The 20,086-nt window shown below is 35.7% G+C and overlaps 1 protein-coding gene across 1 annotated transcript; it reads left to right on the top strand.

Moving 5' to 3' along the window:
- Positions 1 to 709: 709 nt before the first annotated feature.
- On the top strand, positions 710 to 18,516 carry ALG5 (ALG5 dolichyl-phosphate beta-glucosyltransferase; the record flags this gene model as incomplete). The annotated part of the gene is given in 9 exon segments (XM_029960911.1): positions 710 to 829; positions 2,048 to 2,140; positions 3,699 to 3,771; positions 3,774 to 3,811; positions 5,038 to 5,075; positions 7,439 to 7,455; positions 7,944 to 8,100; positions 15,976 to 16,061; positions 17,242 to 18,516. Coding segments are annotated over 9 exon segments (735 nt in total), but the record flags the coding sequence as incomplete, so codon positions are not given.
- Positions 18,517 to 20,086: the final 1,570 nt, after the last annotated feature.

Genomic DNA, 20,086 nt, shown 5'->3' with positions numbered 1-20,086 from the left:
GCTTGTGCAAGTGCTTTTGGTGCTTTGCCTGTTATGATCTACTAACCTGACCTCCTCCACCTTTTCTCTAGTACCTCTTATGATGGATGAAGCTTTGGATTATCTAGAAAAAATACAGGTATTTTCTTTTTGCATTCAAAATTCATTATTTTTGGTGTATTATGTATAATAAGCAGTCATCTAGTTACTTTGTTATGTTAGTGTATATTAAACAGTAATACTTGGCTACTTAGAAGTAACACTTTGGTCTCTTATCAGTTATTTTTAGATCAATTGCAAAAAAGTATTTTTAAACTAAGTAAAAATTTAATATACTGGTATGCGATGAAAAAATCTTCATGTGAATGTTATCTTTCCAAGACAAAGCTAAAGATTAACCATACATTTAACTTGTTCCAACAAGTTTCTTAAGTATCTGTTCTTCATTATGATTTGCTCTCTGGGTAAGAAGCCCATTGTGAAAGTTTGTGGATTTGTTCCGTTTGGGTTTTCTCAACAGTGTTAATGTTCCGAGTGTTCATCTTTTACAATTGAATTGATTTTTCAGTTCTGGATGGTAGCATGACAACCCAGTGTAATGGTACGTTCATCAAGTATGGCAAAATTCTTTAATTATGCCATGTTAACAAATTTACTATATCATATTAGTGTCCATTGGCAACCATGAATGATTTAAAACCTTCTGGAGAGAAAAGAATAATGATGTTTGAAAGACCTACTGCCTACTTATGAAATTGGATTAAATATATTATTTCTGCTTTTATTTTCAAGAAGCAAGACTTATGAAGTCATAGTGGCTAATGATGGCAGTAAAGATCAAACTACAAAGGTAAGAAAAACAATTGTCTTCCCAAGCAATCAGAGGTGTGGGGTTTTTAACTACGTTTGTGGAATGTAACAGTTTTTTGCATTTATATTTTGGTACTTGAAATAGTTGACAATTGAAGTTCATATTTTTGAGTGCTTTCTGTCATTGTTCTTTATGCATCATGGATGTCACGTATGCACATGAATACACATATAATTCTTTTGCAAATTCTAGTTTTCTTGGTTGGCAAGTGTGACAGCCATTTTCCTGCAGCTGAGATTCTCAGAATTCTAATCCTAACTTCAAGAAATTTCTTATGAAATACTCTATGTATGCATAGTGATGATGTGAATATGAACTTGAGGAAGCTAAAAAGTCTTTTAAAATACCCAATTCATACTGTGATTGACAGAACATCTGACATAGTTCTTCTTCACACTCTTCATGGCATTGTTTATTTAAAAATCCCTGTGTCAGTAGTAGTATTTTCAAAATAGTTCTATATTCTTCTGGTTCAACTTTGATGTATGTCACTAACTTGAGGGCTTTTTTTACTACTGCTTGGAAGATGTTTGAGGTAGCTACTAAAATGCATACTGCTTTTTGATTTACTTTCCTTAAGCTTGTCCATTAAGGATTGCTCGTAAATATTTTTGACTACTGTGCATTCCTTCTGGCATCTCTTTTAACTGAGCATACAACGGCTGCAGGCCTCTGGATTTACAAGCACTCAAGACAACCTTTAGAAAAAATTAAGATGAGAAAACTCATGCTTTCTCTTCCTCACAGCATGGAACAAAATCTGCAGATCTTTGCAGTGTGAATGGGATTTTAGATCAATGTGAATTTTTCTTTAAAACCACAAACAGCAGCAAGACAAGTGATAAACAGGTGACTGTAGTTGAAAATTATATTTCTTTTATTAACTATTGGTGTTAATATAAAAGGTCTGTAATAGTATAAGTTAAATTAAGTTTGAGGTTTTTGGAGTGGGAGGATGGGGTTTGGAGTATCCTGTTCTTTTGAACATGACTAGTTTCTTCAGTCTTCTTGTTTTGACTGTGAACTAGTTTTTATTTTCCCGAACAGACTCCAGCGAAAACTGGCAATGTATTTGTGCTGACTGAAGTGGTTATACGTCTGTGCTGTTAATTTATTTTGTTTTAAAAGATGAGCAAATGTAAACTTCTACCTTGATTCCTGGGTTTGTTTTATGGTGGTTTTTTGTGTGTCTGTCAGGTTGCAATGGAGTACTGCAAGAAATATGGAAGTGACAAAGTGTAAGTGCTTTCTTCAGTAAAAAATCAAGGGAAAGGAGAAGCAGTCAGCATGGTAATAGATACTTTCCTCTTCTTCTCTGTTTGAACCACCAAATATACAGAAGATAAACTTGTGCTGATTGACATTTTGAATTCAATGCATTAACAAAATGATTATGAGAAAACTGAGTACAGATTCTATAAATTAAAGCAAAACCTGTTTTTCAAAATAAGCTTATTTGAGATCTTGGAAGCAGTATTTTCTTGCCAGGAAGATCAGTAATGAAGACTTTTTTTGTATGAGATTTCAAAGGGTAAAAAAACCCTTGAATTTCATATTCATGTTAGTTCCACTTAGAAATAGACTTGTGTTTATAAAAGCCAACCAAAAAAAAAAAAACAAACAACCAAACTGTTACAGATTAAAGTTAAGTTTTTGTAGACAAAATACAGCCAAATTTGCAAACTTTGTTCTTCAGGTCATAGATGTGTTTTTTAAAATGGCTAATAAAGAAGCATTCTCATCCAGCAAAGTTTGTTTTTACTGAAGCCCACTGTCATCACCCACACTCGATAGCAGAAACAGCACAATTTATGCTTTCACATAGACATTATCCTGAAATCATGTTGTCCTAAAAATAAAACAGCTGTTAGACATTTTGAAGGAATATTTTTTCCTAAGATGAATAACACTTTACTTTTACGAAAAAGGGTAGTATCATCTGTGAGTTATCAGTGACTTGTCTTTATCTGTATTTTATGCTCTATCTTTAATGTGTCAATTTTATTTTTTTTATGAAAAATGAGTAAATATAGGAAATGGAGAGAACATTATATTAGAACATATGGGACTTTTGTAAGGTATATACTTCTGAAGTTATTTCAAGAGAAGGAGAAAATTCTCTGTGTGATACACTTTTGCAGTGCAGAGTGTAGAGTGGATGTGTATACAACTACTTCCCTGACAGGGTTTTCCAAATTCACGCATGCTTGGTTGTGACAGTACTTTGGTCAAACCCACTGCTCATTGTTTTCCTGTCTGGACCCCTTAAAAAATTGTGAAATTTTTCTGACCAAGAATATGACAAAACAAACTGTGAGACCTGTGCATCACAAACGTTTTGCAGTGAGACTGTGACTTAAGACTGAATCTTAAATTAGTTTTGAGAAATAGCTCTTGAATTCTCTTGAAACAGTGTTGGGAAAAACTACCTCTGCATCCTCCTTTCCATAGCTGAAATGACAAAGAAAAGCCATTCAGTGCAGTGGCAGCTGCTAATCACTGCTTCTTGTGCTCCCTTCTACAGCTGACTGTAGCAACTTGTTGACTTTTAGATTTTGGTTTGTGAAGCTTTTAGTTTGGAACCTTCTCTTCAGAGGGATTGTTAGCCTTTTGTGTTCATGCATTGTGTGTCACTGTGGGACACCACACAGTGTGTAAAGTCTTTAGATGTTATTACAAGTTGGTAAATTGTGGTTAGTAGCAGAATATTAAGACTCACTTGTTGTGTTGAATCTGTGAGATATCACTGTTCTTGTTACTACATTAGGGTTTTGGAGTCTTTTGCATATAGCTTATGACAAATACTGATTTCAAAACTGTTGATTTTTATTGACTATTTTCATTGGAGGGTGTCTTTAGTTCTCAGGGGAAAAAAATTCTTATGGCTGATGCAGATGGAGCTACAAAATTTGCAGATATTGAAAAGTAGAAGAAGGTCTAAAACATCTCCAGCCATGACCTGTAAGTATAAATTCTCATGGCTTTAGTTTAATACACATGCACAGAGATTGACCTTTGTAATTCTCTTCAACTTTTTTGAAATCCAGCTGAAGATGTAGGTGTAAGTCTGAAGACCTAGGTGTAAGCTTAGAAGCCTCAAGAATGGGCGGTCAGAAAGAGCTTCCACAGAGTTCTTAACTGCTTTGCATCCAGTGAGCCTACTTCAATACAGTACAAAATGCTCTATTTATCCTTCCTTTAACTTCTTTGAAGTTGTTCTGTTCTGTGTAAATACCATGTGTTGCCTACTTAGTTTTCTTTGTTAACTGTTTTGTATTTTCATTTTATCTGATGTCATCCTGTATACCTTTAAGGATGCATCTTAATTTCACCTTCTTTTAAAGAGGTTTTCTTTTCTCAGGGTCCTTAGTTAAATGACAGTGTTTGGAAGAACTTTTATTGTAAATAAAAATTCAAAAACCTGTGGAACAAGAACACCTCCCTGGATAGTCATTCTTTTTTGAGAGCTTGACTTGAAAGAACTGAGGTTTATTTTCTGCTTAAACACATATGAGTGAGGTACTTGTAGCTAGTTTCCCAGAGTGCCAGAAGTGATGTGCAGGCTTCCAGCCAGAGCTGCAAGGGATGTGCCTGTGAGTTCAGAAGCACAAGTACAGGAGCCAACAGGCAGCAGTGTGACCCTGATGCTTTTTGCTACGAGGGCAGCAGCAGCTGTAGATTTGAGAGATTTTATGTGAGAAATAGTAGCACGAGAACAATGCTAAACCTTTCATTTTCGTTACATTTATTTAATTTGAGGTTATGTGTTTTTCTAACACCATGGCATTTTATTTGTTTGAAGGTACATCAGTGCAACAAGTACTTCATTCTGTTACCCTTCCATTGCACAATATTTAAGGAAAACATTCATTTCCTAGGAATGCTGCATGCTTATCTGTGCTGTTAAACACATATACTGTATTCATACAGTAAACAGTGTAAGCTAACCCAAACCTGAATAAATTGAAGTAATTTGTACGCACCATATGCAAACTGTAATAAACTTTAGATTATCTGTAAACTGTAGAAAAGACTGATTTAGGCTCAGAATTTAGCAGTAGAAGTGCAGCTAGAAGAAGCAGAAAAGTATAGTACTTTGAGGTTTTTATATGGTTCTCAATACAAGATTCCACTGATTCTGAAATACTAGTTTAAGTAATAACTTTTTAATTTATATTCCTATACAGAACCAAATGGCTATTTCCTGTGGTTCTAGAGCTTATCTGCTCTACAGGTTTTGCAATTACAGAATCAATATTTGTAAAAGAATGGAAGCTAAAAATAAGGAAAAGATTGTCATAAGTGTAGATTGTGGTCCATCATATACAGAGGATGTGTTCTGGATTTCAGGCACTTTGTACTTGTTTCAGTCAGTGTTCCAATTTATGGATTTAATTTTTTGAGTTGAGAACATGTCACGAACAGAGCCTCTAAACCCTGATAAAATTGGTAACTAGTAACCAGTACTGGGGCTAGAGTGGAAGGAAAATGAGTTCATTTATTACTGATTCCCTTGCAGTGCAAGAGCTTGACCTGCAGATCTTGAAACCTGTTTAAAGTGATTTAAGGATAATTAGCAGCCAACTGTTTAAAGAGTATCTCAATTCTTGGTAAAGTGGTGTAATTTTTACTCATTGTAAAATTTGTGAGTTTTGAACACACAGACAGTACTGTTCTGTGTGTGGCTCTTGTGGAATAAACAGTGATGCATAGGCACATGACCTTATCTTGCATCTGGTTTTCTGATGTCTTGGCAGAGAGTAATTGACAAAGTACAGGCATGGGACTTGTATTGCAACAGACACGTTGCTGGGCTCATTTTTTCAGCATCATTGGATGTGCTCATCATGTTGAATGTTTTCATGAGTAAGCTTTGTTTATACTGATGCTTAATACTTGAAATAATTCTAAAATATATACACAACTACTAAAATAGTTACAAAAGTTCAAAGCAAGATACACTGGTAACGTTCAGAAATTTGAACCCAGGAAAAATGCTTCTTTGTATGATCAGGTACTGAATGCAGATAAACTTTCTTCAGTGCACTCATATTTCTTTTCATCTTTGAAGGTCTTGCTACATAGGGGAGAGGACTTTTATCTTTTAATACAAAAGTACAATTTTTAGGATGTGTCTGTGCTCTGTTTCCTGTTTCTCCACGTATTCCTGATTTTAATAAAGGAATCATCGACCAGTTAGGTAGAACTGATTTGTTTGAAATACGTAGCCCATTTCATTTCGTCATCCAGCTGTCCCTAGTCTGAAACAAAAAGACAGAAAGACTACTACGGTGGGAAGAAAATACCCATTCTGTAGTGCAATAGGTATAAAACAGTTGCAGAACAGTCTTTTAGATGTTGGGATGTTTCTCTGTACTTAGTGGCATCTAAAACGGTAGAATGAAGCTGTGATAAGCAGCTGTATAGGATTTATTGAGACCAGAATTTCACCTTAAATTCAGTCTGAAGACATCAAGAATTCTGTTCTGCCTCCAGAATTGTTAATGTACTTTAATGAATCTAAAATATGACAGGTATAAATAGTCTTAGGAGTGATAATCATAACCCAGGAATGCTTCTTTGTGAAGTAAGTGTACAGTTTCACTGTCTGACAATCATGCAGCCTCTTAGCGCTTCCCTTTTGGCACTAGTGGCAGCCTTGTGTTCTTTGTCACAGAGCCAAAGAAGCCACACCAGCTCCACCATTAACCTGGGACTGGAGCACTTTTTGAAAGGCACAACCTATGGATTTTAATTTAAGCCAAAGGCTGTTGCATAATAAGCTGAGCATCTTCTCATTTTTCAAGTGAGGTTCTAAATTGTTAGGTTTGAAGGCATCTCTTTTCACCCAGAGATGCTTACCAGTTAAATTGATGGCTCCTAAAGATTTTACATGATACTTGGTTTGCAGTCTTAGATACAATCGCTTAAATTGAGCTTAAGACCAGCAGTGAGTTCAGAAGTGATTTGTAGATCAGAGTTCTGGTTGTTTAGGAACTGTCTTGAAAAAAGACTAAGAGCGACCTCTGCAAATCCAAACTCCAGCCTCTGGAGTCCATGGACAAACTTATCCACATGATTATTGCATCAAGAACAAAAATGTAACCAAAGAGTAGGCTGGGAGAACATTTACCAGGAACATAAAATATATCTCTGAAAGCAAAAGAAGAAAAGACATGACTGTAACATTGCTGGAAATATAAAATGAAATATTATCTTGCACAGTAGCCTTTACTTAAAACCTGATATTTACTTGGTCCATCATATACTACAAAAAGGTGCATTCTCCAGTTGCGTTCTCTTAAGTGCCTGCAAGCTCTGTGTCTGCAAGCTCTGGAGATCATTCAGTCTTGAATGAAAGAAGTTGGGTGACAAATAACAGGAGATGCTCCCATCTGGGTTTTTAATAATTAAAAACTTTTTTAATTTTTGTGTTGGACTAGCAGCTGGAACCTGTTTAATTTAAATGTGTATTCTTAGGAGTAGCACTTTATGGTGTCCTGCTGGCTTATTGTCCATTGTCTGTCTTGGTAACTTTTGAATTTATTGCATCTATTCAGCCAATTTTTAGAAAAACAAGAGGACTAGACAGAGGGAAAAAATAGCTTGTAAGTGTCCAGCGGAGTAGAGTGTGTAACATGCCATGCTCTTCCTCCTTCACTCTTCTTTTCCTTGGGGAATTCCCAAAGAATCATGCAGAAGATACTGTGGTCTTCCCATTCATTATTTGAAATCCAGGAGTGCTCAGGTGTTTAGATAGGAGGTGTTAAGACTTTCGATAATGAGATCTTTTGAGTAAAACCCTGGTTTTACTTAAGAAAGCATTTTTCCAAGTGAAAAACTGCTGTGAATTGGGGAAAGCAGAAAAAAGAACTTGGGACTTCCCTTATCCTAGGCTGTGCTTGCTTGGCAAGTCTTTCCCTTTCAGCTGTAATTTTGTTTCACTGTAACAATTGATAGGTTCTATTTCCCTTCCAGTGCAAAACAGAAACAGTTTACAAACTTTGAAAGCTGTCACAAAACAGGATTATTGTCCTGTTCAAGCACTTCACTCATCACTTAAATGAAACCATCTTACTTACTGCCTTTTGTCCACAGCGCTCTTATTTTCGAACTCGTCTTATGTACAGGTTCCACTTCCTTGTTTGGTTTCTCTGTGTCAAAGAGACCAGGGACACAGAGTGAGGATTTAAACTTCTAATCAGAGAAGCTGCCTTGCAGACTTTCTCAACTCTTCATATAGAAGAGTGGCAAATTGTTCCTTTTTTGTTGTTGTTGGGGTTTTTTTTTTATAATGGAACATGGTTTTGAAAAAGTAATTTTAGTATTGCAGCTACTATGAAGCATGGCATGTCTGTATATAAATCCTAGCTGCTCAGTTTAACCAGTTGTAGTACTGCTTGCATGGCAGCTTAGATTTCTTGTTATGTTCAAATATCCTGGTAATTGCCAGAAATTCTATGTTCTTTACAATTCAGTACTGCTTAAGCAAAACCTTTTACCTAGAATCAATATCTGATGTTTGTAATTGCTGAAGACTCAAAGTGAAAGCAAATGCTTATTCTTTTCTTTTCTTGCTAAAATATTTGATGAGAGGACTACTGATACATATCATTAGTTTGAGACAATAGAAGATGATTCATATTCTTTGAATTATTTTAGAGCTCCTTTTGTTGTAATTTAGCTAGAACATTTCCCTTATGAGTGATACAGTCATGAGTACTGTTAAGGGACTGAAACACTGTTTCCACACAATTACTATAATTTCTGTAAATTTCCTGCACCAAAATTGTTGCTAAAAAGGATAGTTTAATTAAGTATAATCAAATATTTTCAAACTGTTGTCTTCATTCAAGAAAATCTCTCGTGGGCTACTGCTTGCTGACAGAGAACAGAATTACTGAACAGTGTTCCCGTACAAAAATGAGTGCAAGCCTACAGTGCCTAGTCAATTCCAATACATCTAGTTTTAGGTTGAGGTTTGGCAGTGATAGCTGAGCTACGTTGCTCCTCCAGAATGAAATTGTGAATGTAGTGTTTGGGCACACAAGTGTGGAACATAGAGCTTCTGTTGTATGGAATCTGTAAATGTGAGCAGTCAATGTTCAGAAAATCACTTGGTCTCACTTTTCTACCCAAGTGGTTTTGCATATTGCTCTAAAGGAAACTATAGCTGAGCCAGAAGTATGATTTGTGCTGTTATCTCCAAACCCAAACTTGATCTGTAAAATTCTGTAAATTTCACATAGAGGGATTTTCTAAATAGATGGTTAAACACATATGTGAGGTCCAGATGTGCACATCCCAAAGTTGCCCTATTTAACTTCACTTTATAAATTAAGTTCTTCAAGAAGAAAACTGAAAGAAATAAATGAGGATAATAAGTTTAAGCTGTAAAAATGCAATCTTAAATTTTAATTTTTTTCAAACTGAAGATTCTGATTCTAATTGCACTTACTGATTATATAAAGTGTTTTCTACAGAAAAAATCTTAACAAGTTTTCTTCTGCCACTTCAATTTTGTAGCACCAAAGGAATGAAAGAGTAAAAATAAATGTGCTGTACCCCATTATCTGGGAATAGAGGCAATGAAAAAAGGATATTGCTGACTTATAGTAATTATATTGTTGATGTGTAACACACCAGATTTTCATATCTTAATTCATTGCGCCTTGTATGTACTGCTATAAAATTGGCCTTCTAGTCTTGCACTTTTATTTGCAGTAATCCAAAAACTAATCCCTTATTTATCAAAAATGTACTGGTTAGTGAAGAGGAATGTTTGTTTTGTTTGTCAAGGAAAGAATAACACAAATTCTTCCAATAAAGAAGCTCTTCAGATAATTCCAAGTCACAAATTTGCCTAAAACAACAATGGTTTGTTTGGGTTTTTTTAGTTTGGTTTAATGTTCTGCTAAAACAGGAAATATATTGTCTGGTTATATCTTCATCTGTCCATCAACAGTCTCTGTGTTTCCCTGCTTTCAATTTCATGTTTATTGGCTAATTTAAACCAAATCTGGCAGAACAGTAGAGATTTGAAGATCAAAAGCTTTGGCAAGTTTTGTGGAAACTGAAACCCTCTTAGAGGAGAGAAACTCAGATTATTGCCACCGCTGAAGAAAATAAAAAAATTCAATAAGGATTCAAAAGGTACTTACCATCTTCACAGCTAGTCATTTAGCATGTGCAACTGGAAGATAACTTGTCAGTGGACAAAACTGAGTACTGTCCCTTTCCCAGTTAATATTTATAAGACCTGGAAATAAACTGGGACATGGGGAGATATGGGGGATATGGGGAGAGTGGATAAATTAAAAGAAATTATAGGCCTAAGTAAATGTCAGTGTTGTACAAACAAGTGCAATAATTGCAGTTGGAAATTAGATAGGGACGTCAAATAGTCATCCCACAGATCTTCCATAGATACTTTTGTATGTAATTATGTAAGAATCAGAAATAGGCCGGTAGTGGAAACCTTTTCTTTTAAACAAATCTGGCCCCTAATACCTTTCCATTGCATAACATGTGTAAAAAGGAAAATAAAAACTGGTTAGATATTGTGTCATAGAGGTTCTGTACCTACCACGAGTATGAAGACGTAAGAGTAAGTAGTAGTCATCAGTATTGTATTTCTGCTGGAACCTGGAACAATGTGGGGTCCCCAGCTGTGTTACAGAACAACTCATTCATACTGAGACCAGTATGAATGAGTTGCAGAGAAACCACTATCTTGATACTGGGTAAAAGGCTCTGAAAGCTGGGTTTGTTACAGCCTCTGCATCACTGCACTGGAGCTATTCAACATCTGAAGAAATTATTTGATTCTCTTGGAGTCTTAAAATCCTACAAGTGAAGTGCAGCTCTGTTAGATATTGAAAGAAGAGTTCAGTTCAGGATGGTCAGAGCTCAGATGTTCTAGGAATAATGGTGAATAATGGAGAGTGCTGGAGAATGGGAATAATGGAGAGTGCTGGAGAATATTCAACAAACAAGCATCATTTAATCGAATAAAAGCCATCTGAGAGCATCCTGGTCCTTGAGTCTGTCGAGGGCTCCCCAGCTGCTGCACTGGAGCATGTGGTGAGCTGTTGAAGGGAATGAATATGAGGCTTCTGCAAAAACCAGATCATCTGTCCTGTCTGCTCAAGTTTTGTCATGCTTGGATTTTTTGGGGTACTACAATGCTAGGTGAATTCTTATGTGAGCACATAACAAATATTTAGACTAAAATTCATGCAGAACATGTTTACTCATGATGTTAATTTAAAATTACTATAAAATCAGCTACCTAGTAATTCCTACCTGCTTAGACCTTCACTTTTTTATGCTTTCTTCATGTTTTCCATTCCAGTGGACATTGATGGCAATATCACCTCTTTAATGTTGCAAATACTAGGAAACAGACCACATCTTTCTTCTTGCTGTGGTGAATTTGATTTATAGTTGCTTATATTTAGGAAATCTTGAAAGCAAACTGAAGTATACAAGGAAAAATTACAGTTTTATCATTACTGCAATAAGGATCATGTAACACTTTTTAAAGAGACACCAACAGATTTCCTAGAATATTTTGTTAATCTACCCTTAAAGTTAAGAAAGAATTTGAAAATCAATAGATTTTGCAAACTGTTTATATATTCAATATTAAGTAGTAATGCCTAAATCCTAAACTAGCTTTTTAGTGAGTGTTCTCATTGTCTTTTTGTTTAACTGTTCTTTGGAGAGCTGGCTCTGTATATATGAATGCAAACCAAACATTCTTGAAATTTACTTTCTAAATAGCAGTGTTTTGACATTAGTTTGAAATGAGAGCAACCTTTTGAACAGAGAGCATATGCTTTGTGTTTTAGGTTCTGAATCTGATTACACCATTAATCTGTTTTTCAGAAATGGATGGAGCACATTTTTTAATTTAAGACTTAAAAGAAAATTAAAAGAGATATTATAAAAACATAACAGAGACAGTTGTAATTACTTCAGGCTACAAAAGAAGGTCTAGTTCTGCATCTACAGTCTTGACTTGAGAAATGTAACTGTGTTAAATTTTGATGCACAGGAGAAATATTGGAAAATTAAATGGTCTCACTGGCAGAATTTTCCTATCCTAAATTTGGTCATTGCTTTCTTCTGACAACCAAACATAATTATAAATTTCCTTCCAGCCAGAAAACGTCCATCCTTAGGAGAACCAGACATAGCAGCGATTACTGTCCTACCTGGAATAATTATAAAAAACATAGTTCTAGTCCTGCTTTGATTGACAAACTTTTGTGAAGTTGCAATTTATTATGATATTACCCAAACCAGGAGATCACCGGTTAGATCAAATGGTGCTATTACTTTTGTCTATAAAAGTTGCCTTGTGCACTGAACAAGCCATGCTATTTCACTTTGAAAACTGGAAAGATCAATATAAAAAATTAACATTTGTTTATCCAGTTTGTCACTAATCTCTAAATGTGACTCACCATATAAAAATTACAGAAAAATAAGCATTCATATTGCTACAGGGATTTTTTTCCCACTTCTTTGGCATTGTAGACCAACACAAGCAATGGAATGATTTTTTTTCCTGGTTTTCTGCATGGCACGTAGAATTGTTTATTAATGTCTAATCAACACAAAAACATTTTGCTATTTTAACTTTGTCTCTTTTGTTTTACAAAAACTCTTGCTCCTGGCACACAAATATGTGGACTTTCAAAAGCCCCAGTTTAGCTAGAGCAGTGCTGGCAGACTAACCCATTTGACATCTTGTTTCATTCTCAGACCTCTTTGACTATTGGAATTTTTCTCTGGAAAAACATATTATGAGTGTACAAAAGTCCTGAATTCCAGTTAAAACTTTATAACTGAAGGTCTGAATTTATTTTTTGAAACTCGTAATATAGGACCAGGAAAAAAAGAAGAGTCCTAGTGCAATTTTAAAATACAGAATAATTTTTCAGGATACGTATTTTATAAGCTCAAGCATTTTAAGGGTTCAGTTTAAAAGGATGGAATTCAATTAAACACCTACCAACTTGGTGTTCAAATGAATTTTAGCCAGCATTGTCTTAAATTGTAACTTAACCAAAACACAACTACCTGGAGAAATTTTTCTTTATTTTACATTACATATTAGTGTCAATTAACACATAATGGAACCACTGTTAGAAATAGGTGGGGAAATTGTTCACACCATATATTTTTGTGTGTCTAAATTTTGGATCTAAACTTAGCTTGGAGCCTGAATTCATTCAGGCTGGAGCCAAACTTAGGTATTCTGAGCTGTGTGTCCCTCTTCCAAGAGGCACCTACTTTCAGTCTCTGCAGCAGGATGAAGTACATGGTATGAGTAATACCTTGCTGTTTCTGAGTGCTTTTGTCTCATATTAACTAGTCACAAATGGCTTCCTGGCAAATCGCACTCACCGACTCATCCACTGGTGTGGCTTTGATCTCCTCTAGGACAGGCTCCATGTAACATACCCACACTTAAATCTTGGCTGTGGAAGCTTCTGTATGGTTCTTCTATACCATCTGTGTCTGGTGATCTGCAGTATGGACGTAATGCTACCAGTGTATTGAACATACCACGGTCTTTATTCTCTGATTAACTATTCTGGTATACTGAAAGGTGGTGGGGGAAAGGGAAGGAAAAAAGATACTCCAGTGATATTCTACTAAAATCATTCTCCCTTCAGCTTTGAATAGGATTTTTTTTAATTTTTGGGATATGTTCACTGTTACCCAAATGGCAACCACATCTAACAATATTAGTGTTCAACCTGATTAATTTCTGTACTTTTAATCTTTTACTTTGAGCACTGTAGTTCACAGAACTATTTGATGTTGTTGTTCTGTGATGTATATGCTGACATTCCAGTAATCAGTTGTCCACAGGAATTGTTGCAAATAACAGTTCACTAGGCTAATACCTTATGTAGTAATACTTTTAGAGGAGCTCATATAGTCTAATTCATCAGACAATTATTCTGCGTCTCTTAAGATTTTTAGTCATTTAAGTAGTAAGTATTACAAAATTAGGTTTAGTCTTAATACACATGATTCATAAACATTCAAAGGTGAATACATGGACGTTTTGGCTTACAAACATAAAATGTCAGCAAAAAAATTAAATAATATAACTTCAGCAAAAGAGACTGTTGCGTAATTAATGAAATAATATTCAACCCTCATTTAAAGAAAGCAGTAAAATGGCAAGGCTGCTTTGAGCAGATTCAATTCACCAAGGAAAAAAAATGTATTCCTGTAACTGTTTTGGTGACAATTAAAAGGTCTGTGTCCTGATCAAAATCAAATTTAGAAAATAGCTCTAAACTCTCCATACACAGTAAGCGTAGTCTCTGTAGATAACATCTGTTTATGCTGCCTTTGCAGCACATTTCAAAGTTGACTGCTGTTGTTGCATTCATTAATAGTTTAGTAGAAATACACTGCTAAAAAGGAAAGGGTGGTTTGAGGTAGAAGGAAGTAACATCTGAACTTGGCTAGCAGCCTGCTAAAGTATGACTCTGAGCCTGCTCTTGATCACCTGTCTGTCTCTTTCTACCCTTTCTGTAATGTTAAATGGAATTACCAATGACTTGAATTCAAGCAACCCTTGAAGCATGAATGAGTAATGTGGGGTTTTTATTGCATACATTTTCTCCAGTAAGAGAAGATTTTTTTTCATTTTAAAAGAAAAATGTCTTGGACTTAGCAATGAGAATTTAAGGAGAATCTAAACTTAAGAAGTTACTGAGAGAAAATGTGGACTAATGTTGAATCATACTTGACTGCCTCACAGCTGCATTTTCAAGACCCCTCTGTAAGCTGGCCTTGAACATCTGTTCCCTTGACTTCAAACTGGGAATCTTACCAACAGCTTGGCTAAAATGTTTCCAGTTCCTTAACCTTTAAGGTTAGTTTTCTGGGGAAAAAAAAAAAAAAAAAACCAAAAAACAAACCCTCTATATTTGAATATATTTTAAATCTAGTGGAAACTACATGTGGAAGGCCATTGATAGTTTTTTTCCAATTGGGACTAGTATTTTAAAAAGCTGCTTACTGAGGGGAATGGGGGACTGTAGCTTAAATTCCAGTTATTAAAACTCATTGAAGGAACAAGAACATCCCTAGTGACATTCGAAGACTACAAAGAGGAAAAAAAAAATAGACCTAGCAGTCAGTAAATCTAAGAAATTTAACAAAAATCACCAGAATCTTCATAATTGTGATTTGCATTCACCCTTGTCAATAGTAGCTACTGGCAGTTTCATATGCTGATTTTTGCATGAGCGTTACAAGCTGCTAAGCTACTTGTCTGATATCAAAAGCTTCAGTGCTTCAGGTCCAGAAGGCCCATTTGAGCATGCAGTTGCAACAATGAAACACACAAACAATTCTCTGTGCAGAGAACTGAGAGGATTGAGTATATTTTGGACAAAGTGGGCAGAAAGGGGCAGCTGATTTACAGCAGGATCACTTCCCCAGTTCATTTTGCTGCACAACCTGCAAAAAATTGTGCCAGCAAAAATCACAAGTGTCTCAAGAGGTTTTCTATGTTGTGCTTTAAATGGTCACTGGATAAAGTAAAACTGTTGTTCAGGTTTTGTTATGCACAGTAACTTAGGTAATTTCTCACTTCTGTGCTGCTGCCTTGAGTTTCTTGACTTAGAAAGTACAAGGAGAGATCATCAAATTGGTGTAAAGCCACAGCAGGTAGTTGTCCCCTTCGATGAAACTCCTAAAGATGTGGAATGACACTGTATGTTTGACTGCTTGGTCTTCATGGTCTTTAAAAATGTTTAAACCACGATAGTGGCCACAATGAAAAGCAAGCAGTGGTCTGAATACAGCATGACCTATACTTTCAAAAACAGAATGCAGTGAAGTGTTGTTGTTACTGTTGTAATATGGTATATTGCCTGTGTTCTGAGATTTTCAGTCAGGGAAATAAATTTCCCTTCCATGTGCATCTGACCTGTAGAGCACTGATATCAACTGCATAACAGAACAATTAGTTCAGTTATGCGCTTGATACCAATTAAATCAGGCAAGGGATTTAATTAACATTGCCACTGTCTTTCTTCTAGAAATAAGTGTGACTGTATTTTCTATTTCCTGTTCTTCTTCAGGGTGTTTGACATGGAACTTCTTTATATAGCCCAGCGCTTGAAAATACCTATAGCAGAAGTTGCTGTTAACTGGACTGAAATAGAAGGTAAGCAAATTGTTTATATTCTTGTAAGATTCCTTACATGTCAATCCAGAATAAAGTATCCAGTGGTCTGCCCATATTTCACTCAGTTTTGATAACATACAGCCTTCTTTCCATACAAATTTTGAACTTCCTGTCCTTGCCAGCCTTCTTCCATGGCTTGGTACAGGAAGAGTAGGTGAAGGAGTAACAAGGGAGAGAAACTCTGCACTCCCACTGGAGGCAAAAGTAGGTAGTTATACTGCTAGGACAAAACACTACTTTAACATGTCCTCTTGCTGTAATGTGTTAGTAAAAATAGAGCAATTGTAAAACACTGTGCAGGAAGTCTGACCATTGTCGCTTATTGATTCAACTCCATTTCACTGTGTCTTGCCTTCCAGAATTCTCAGCTATTAAGGCCTCCTCTGAGGCACCATCTCTTCTGAAGATGTGATGTTCTTTCAGACCCGTAGGGAGGTCTCTGACACGGGGTTACTGGAAAGTATAGCTCCATGCATATTTTGTCATAGCAAAGCCAGCTGAAGAGGTACTGCTTGCTTCTGCTCACTTACCTCCCATCAAATGCAGTTCCTCCATTTTTTTTACCCTTTTTGTGTTTTTGTCTTTTCTCAATCTGAATCTCTTCCCCTCAACACAACTCCTGAACAACAGATAGCAATGAACTGCAGTGATGATGAAGGATGCAAGTAGAGAACATCCTGAGACAGCTTTGCTAGAAAGGATGCAGTTCCACACGTGCATTACACCTATCACAAATATTAGCAGAAATGGAAGAAAGCTTGGGTTTGTGGTGTAGGTTCCTTACTTGCCTGAAGATTGGCACATTCATATTACCGCTGTAAGATAAGGTGGTGGTCCTCTTCTCCAAAGTTGATAAAAAGATCATTTGACTAATTATTGGTGTTCAGGTTCCTATTTACTCCTGTCATGGAGAAGACTGTGCATCTTGTCACATACATGGAATTACTGTGCTGCTTGCAAACTGGAGTCTCCCACCTGCGGCATAATGTAATTACTATAAAGCCATAACTTTCAAAATATAAATTTTTATTAATATTAAGATCTAGGTTGTGTGACTGAGTGTGCTGAAAATGCAGTTTCAAGACTGCTTAGGTGTGTGTCTTGCCAGTGCTCATTTTTTTTCTAATAATGTCCTGATTTTCTTCTTCATTAATCACAGGTTCTAAGTTAGTAGAAGTTTGGAGCTGGCTGCAGATGGGCAGGGATCTTCTTTTTATACCACTGCGATATATGACTGGTGCCTGGCAGCTTGAAAGAAGAAAATATAATTAGGTTATTTACATTTTCCAAATATATTATTATATTTAATGGAACATGAGAACAGTTTCAATCAAGTGAAGTAGTGATGAAAGCTGAGGTAATTTGTCATTGCTCCTCTTCGTGTATGTTTCATTTTTGCAGCATGTGTGTGTTTTGTAAGATTGCCGGCAGGGAATTTGTACATTTTTAAAAGAGAAAGCATTTCAAAAAAGATTTTCTTACCTAGTAATCAGTTTTTATTTTATTAAATAGTAGCTTTAACATGTCTTATAAATTAATTCAAATATATATATCTGCTTTTGTCTCATCACACTTCTGGAATTTCCATATACGTATTAAAAAGAGGCACTCTATTCTACATTGTGCAATGTTGTGTCATGAATGACCTCAACCATTTGTTTCTGTGATATCTGGAAATTTTAGGCCATATTGCAACTTGAAATTGTCATTCATGGTTCACACTGATGCATGTTTAGATTCAATGTTATGGGAAACATTAATGGATTTTACTGAGTTATAACAGCAATGTTCTTAAGGTTGTTCTCAGGACTTTTCAGTAGTCTCTTAAAATTCCAAATGTTTTTGTCTGAAGCTGAAATAGTTTTCCTGAGATCAAACTGCAGATCATGTGCAGACTGTAGAAGGTCCAAGACCAAGCACATTTAGTTTTAAAATGTTGTCTTTTATAAATGTGTTTTGTTCATGTGTACTAATTATTCCTGCCTACTCAAGGCTAGAAGTCCTTGACATCTACAGGTCTGAAGAGGGTATGGAAGGCTAGTTCAGAGCATGCAAAAATGAGACCCAGTGTACACTGGGGGGGCTGTGCATTAGCAATGCCAATCTGATGTTGTCACACTTCAAATGAGATCAGAGAGGGAGGGAGGGGTCTTGAGTCTTTCATAGTAATGTCATACTATGTTACAGTACAGTAACCTAGTTTCATTTGGGCTTTCAAAATAGTTGTGGATTGCCAACAAACTAAGGCAGTCTGTTTTTCAGAAACATGTAAAAATTTCAACAGATGTAAAGAATGAATGGTAAATGGTTGTACTTTGACATGGAAATTCACTGGTGATTTTTCTTATTCTTTCTGTAATATTGACTTGAATTTTGTTCCTGTTAGGGTTACCGCAGTTTTCTATCAAGTGCTGAAATAAAGTCTCAAAAAATATATTCAGTTTGATTTCGCAGGCTTTATTCTCTTGTCTAGTCCATATACATCTCTGTCACTTCTGCAGAATCAATCACAACTCCTCAATGCCATTACTAGAATAAAATACCAGCTTCTCAGTTTTTGTAAAGTGAATTTCTGTGATCAAGCCTAAACAGTAATAGCTCTGCTCATAATTGAAGTTGGCCACCAGTTTTCAAAAGCAGATTCCCAAAATTTTCCTCACATCTTGCCTTAGAATTGAGCATGTTTGAAATTTTAATGAAAGTAGCTCACCTCTTTCAAATTATGAGGCTTAGGGCATGCATTATTTTTAGCATGATAAGTAAACATCTGGTGATGTCTTCTTAAGAAAAATTCTTCTTTTGAATCATATGCCAAAGGTTGGAAAGAGGGTGCTAAATATATATATATTTTTTTTATAATTTCACAGAATCACAGGATAGTTAGGGTTGGAAGGGAACTCTGGAGATCATCTGGTACCCTGCCAGGGAAGGGTTACCTACAGCAGATTACACAGGAATGTATCTGAGTGATGTTTGAATGTCTCTAGAGACTCCATGGCCTCCCTGGTCAGCCTGTTCCAGTGCTCTGCCACCCTCAATTTAAAGAAGTTCTTCCTTTACTATTTCTTCCTACCCTTGCATTTGCAGGGGTGACCCAGGGAGGTGAAAGTCTTCTATGTTACTGTCCTGCATGATCCAGCCGTCCAAAGACACATCAAAACAAATTATTCTCACAAACTTTGAAAAGGAAATAAAAACAAATAGAGAAAATCTACATGATAATTTTGCAACATTCTTACCAACATCAATGTCTGCATAGTGCTTTCATAAATAGAAATTTCAATGTTTAAAAAAAATATTTTTATATCTCTGCATAAAAGCCTTACTTTTCTGCACCCTTTAACTAATACTTCATAAGAGACTTTTTCAAGGGGTGACTTAATATCAAAGAGCTGTCTTTGAAAAACACATGCAGAAAAAGCAAGTTACTGAAAAAGGTTCAGTAGTTTACACAGGTTTTCTTCACTATTGTCATTTTTTATCACAACCCAAAGCAACAGCAATGCAGTATCCCTTGATATACACTTAGCTTTCATCCTTACAAGCTATTTTTTAACTCATATTTTAAATATGGATTGGAAAACCAGTATAAAAATATCTCTTTTTACTCTCAGGCATGTCTGCAGATGTGCAGTATGTTTTCTTTGACAACTCTAGCAGTTAATATCTCAAACAGGTTTCAGCAACACTGTAGTATTGTCACAAGGCAGGGTAACTCTTAAATGAGTAATAACACAGCTTTAATCAGTTTTAACCTGTATAAAGTTCTCAGAGATCACTGTTGTGAAGTGTAAGCAGCAGATGGCTCCAGCTCATTCTGCAGAATTGCGTTCAGTAATACATAGATTTGCAAGCTCTCAAAGCTTCTGTGCAGACCATTCCACCACTGCCAATGTCCAGGTTAGTTTTTTCACCATAGGAAATTAAATTATATCAATATGTATAAGCACAGCAACATTTCCAAGCCATTGAATAGTCCCAGACAGTATTTAACTTGAATTCTC

The sequence above is a fragment of the Manacus vitellinus genome, unplaced genomic scaffold, assembly GCF_001715985.3.
Source record: "Manacus vitellinus isolate BGI_N305 unplaced genomic scaffold, ASM171598v3 scaffold_2_pilon, whole genome shotgun sequence".
Lineage (NCBI taxonomy): Eukaryota > Metazoa > Chordata > Aves > Passeriformes > Pipridae > Manacus > Manacus vitellinus.
The sequence above is the reverse complement of the archived record's forward strand: the minus strand, read 5'-3'. Positions and strand labels throughout refer to the sequence as shown.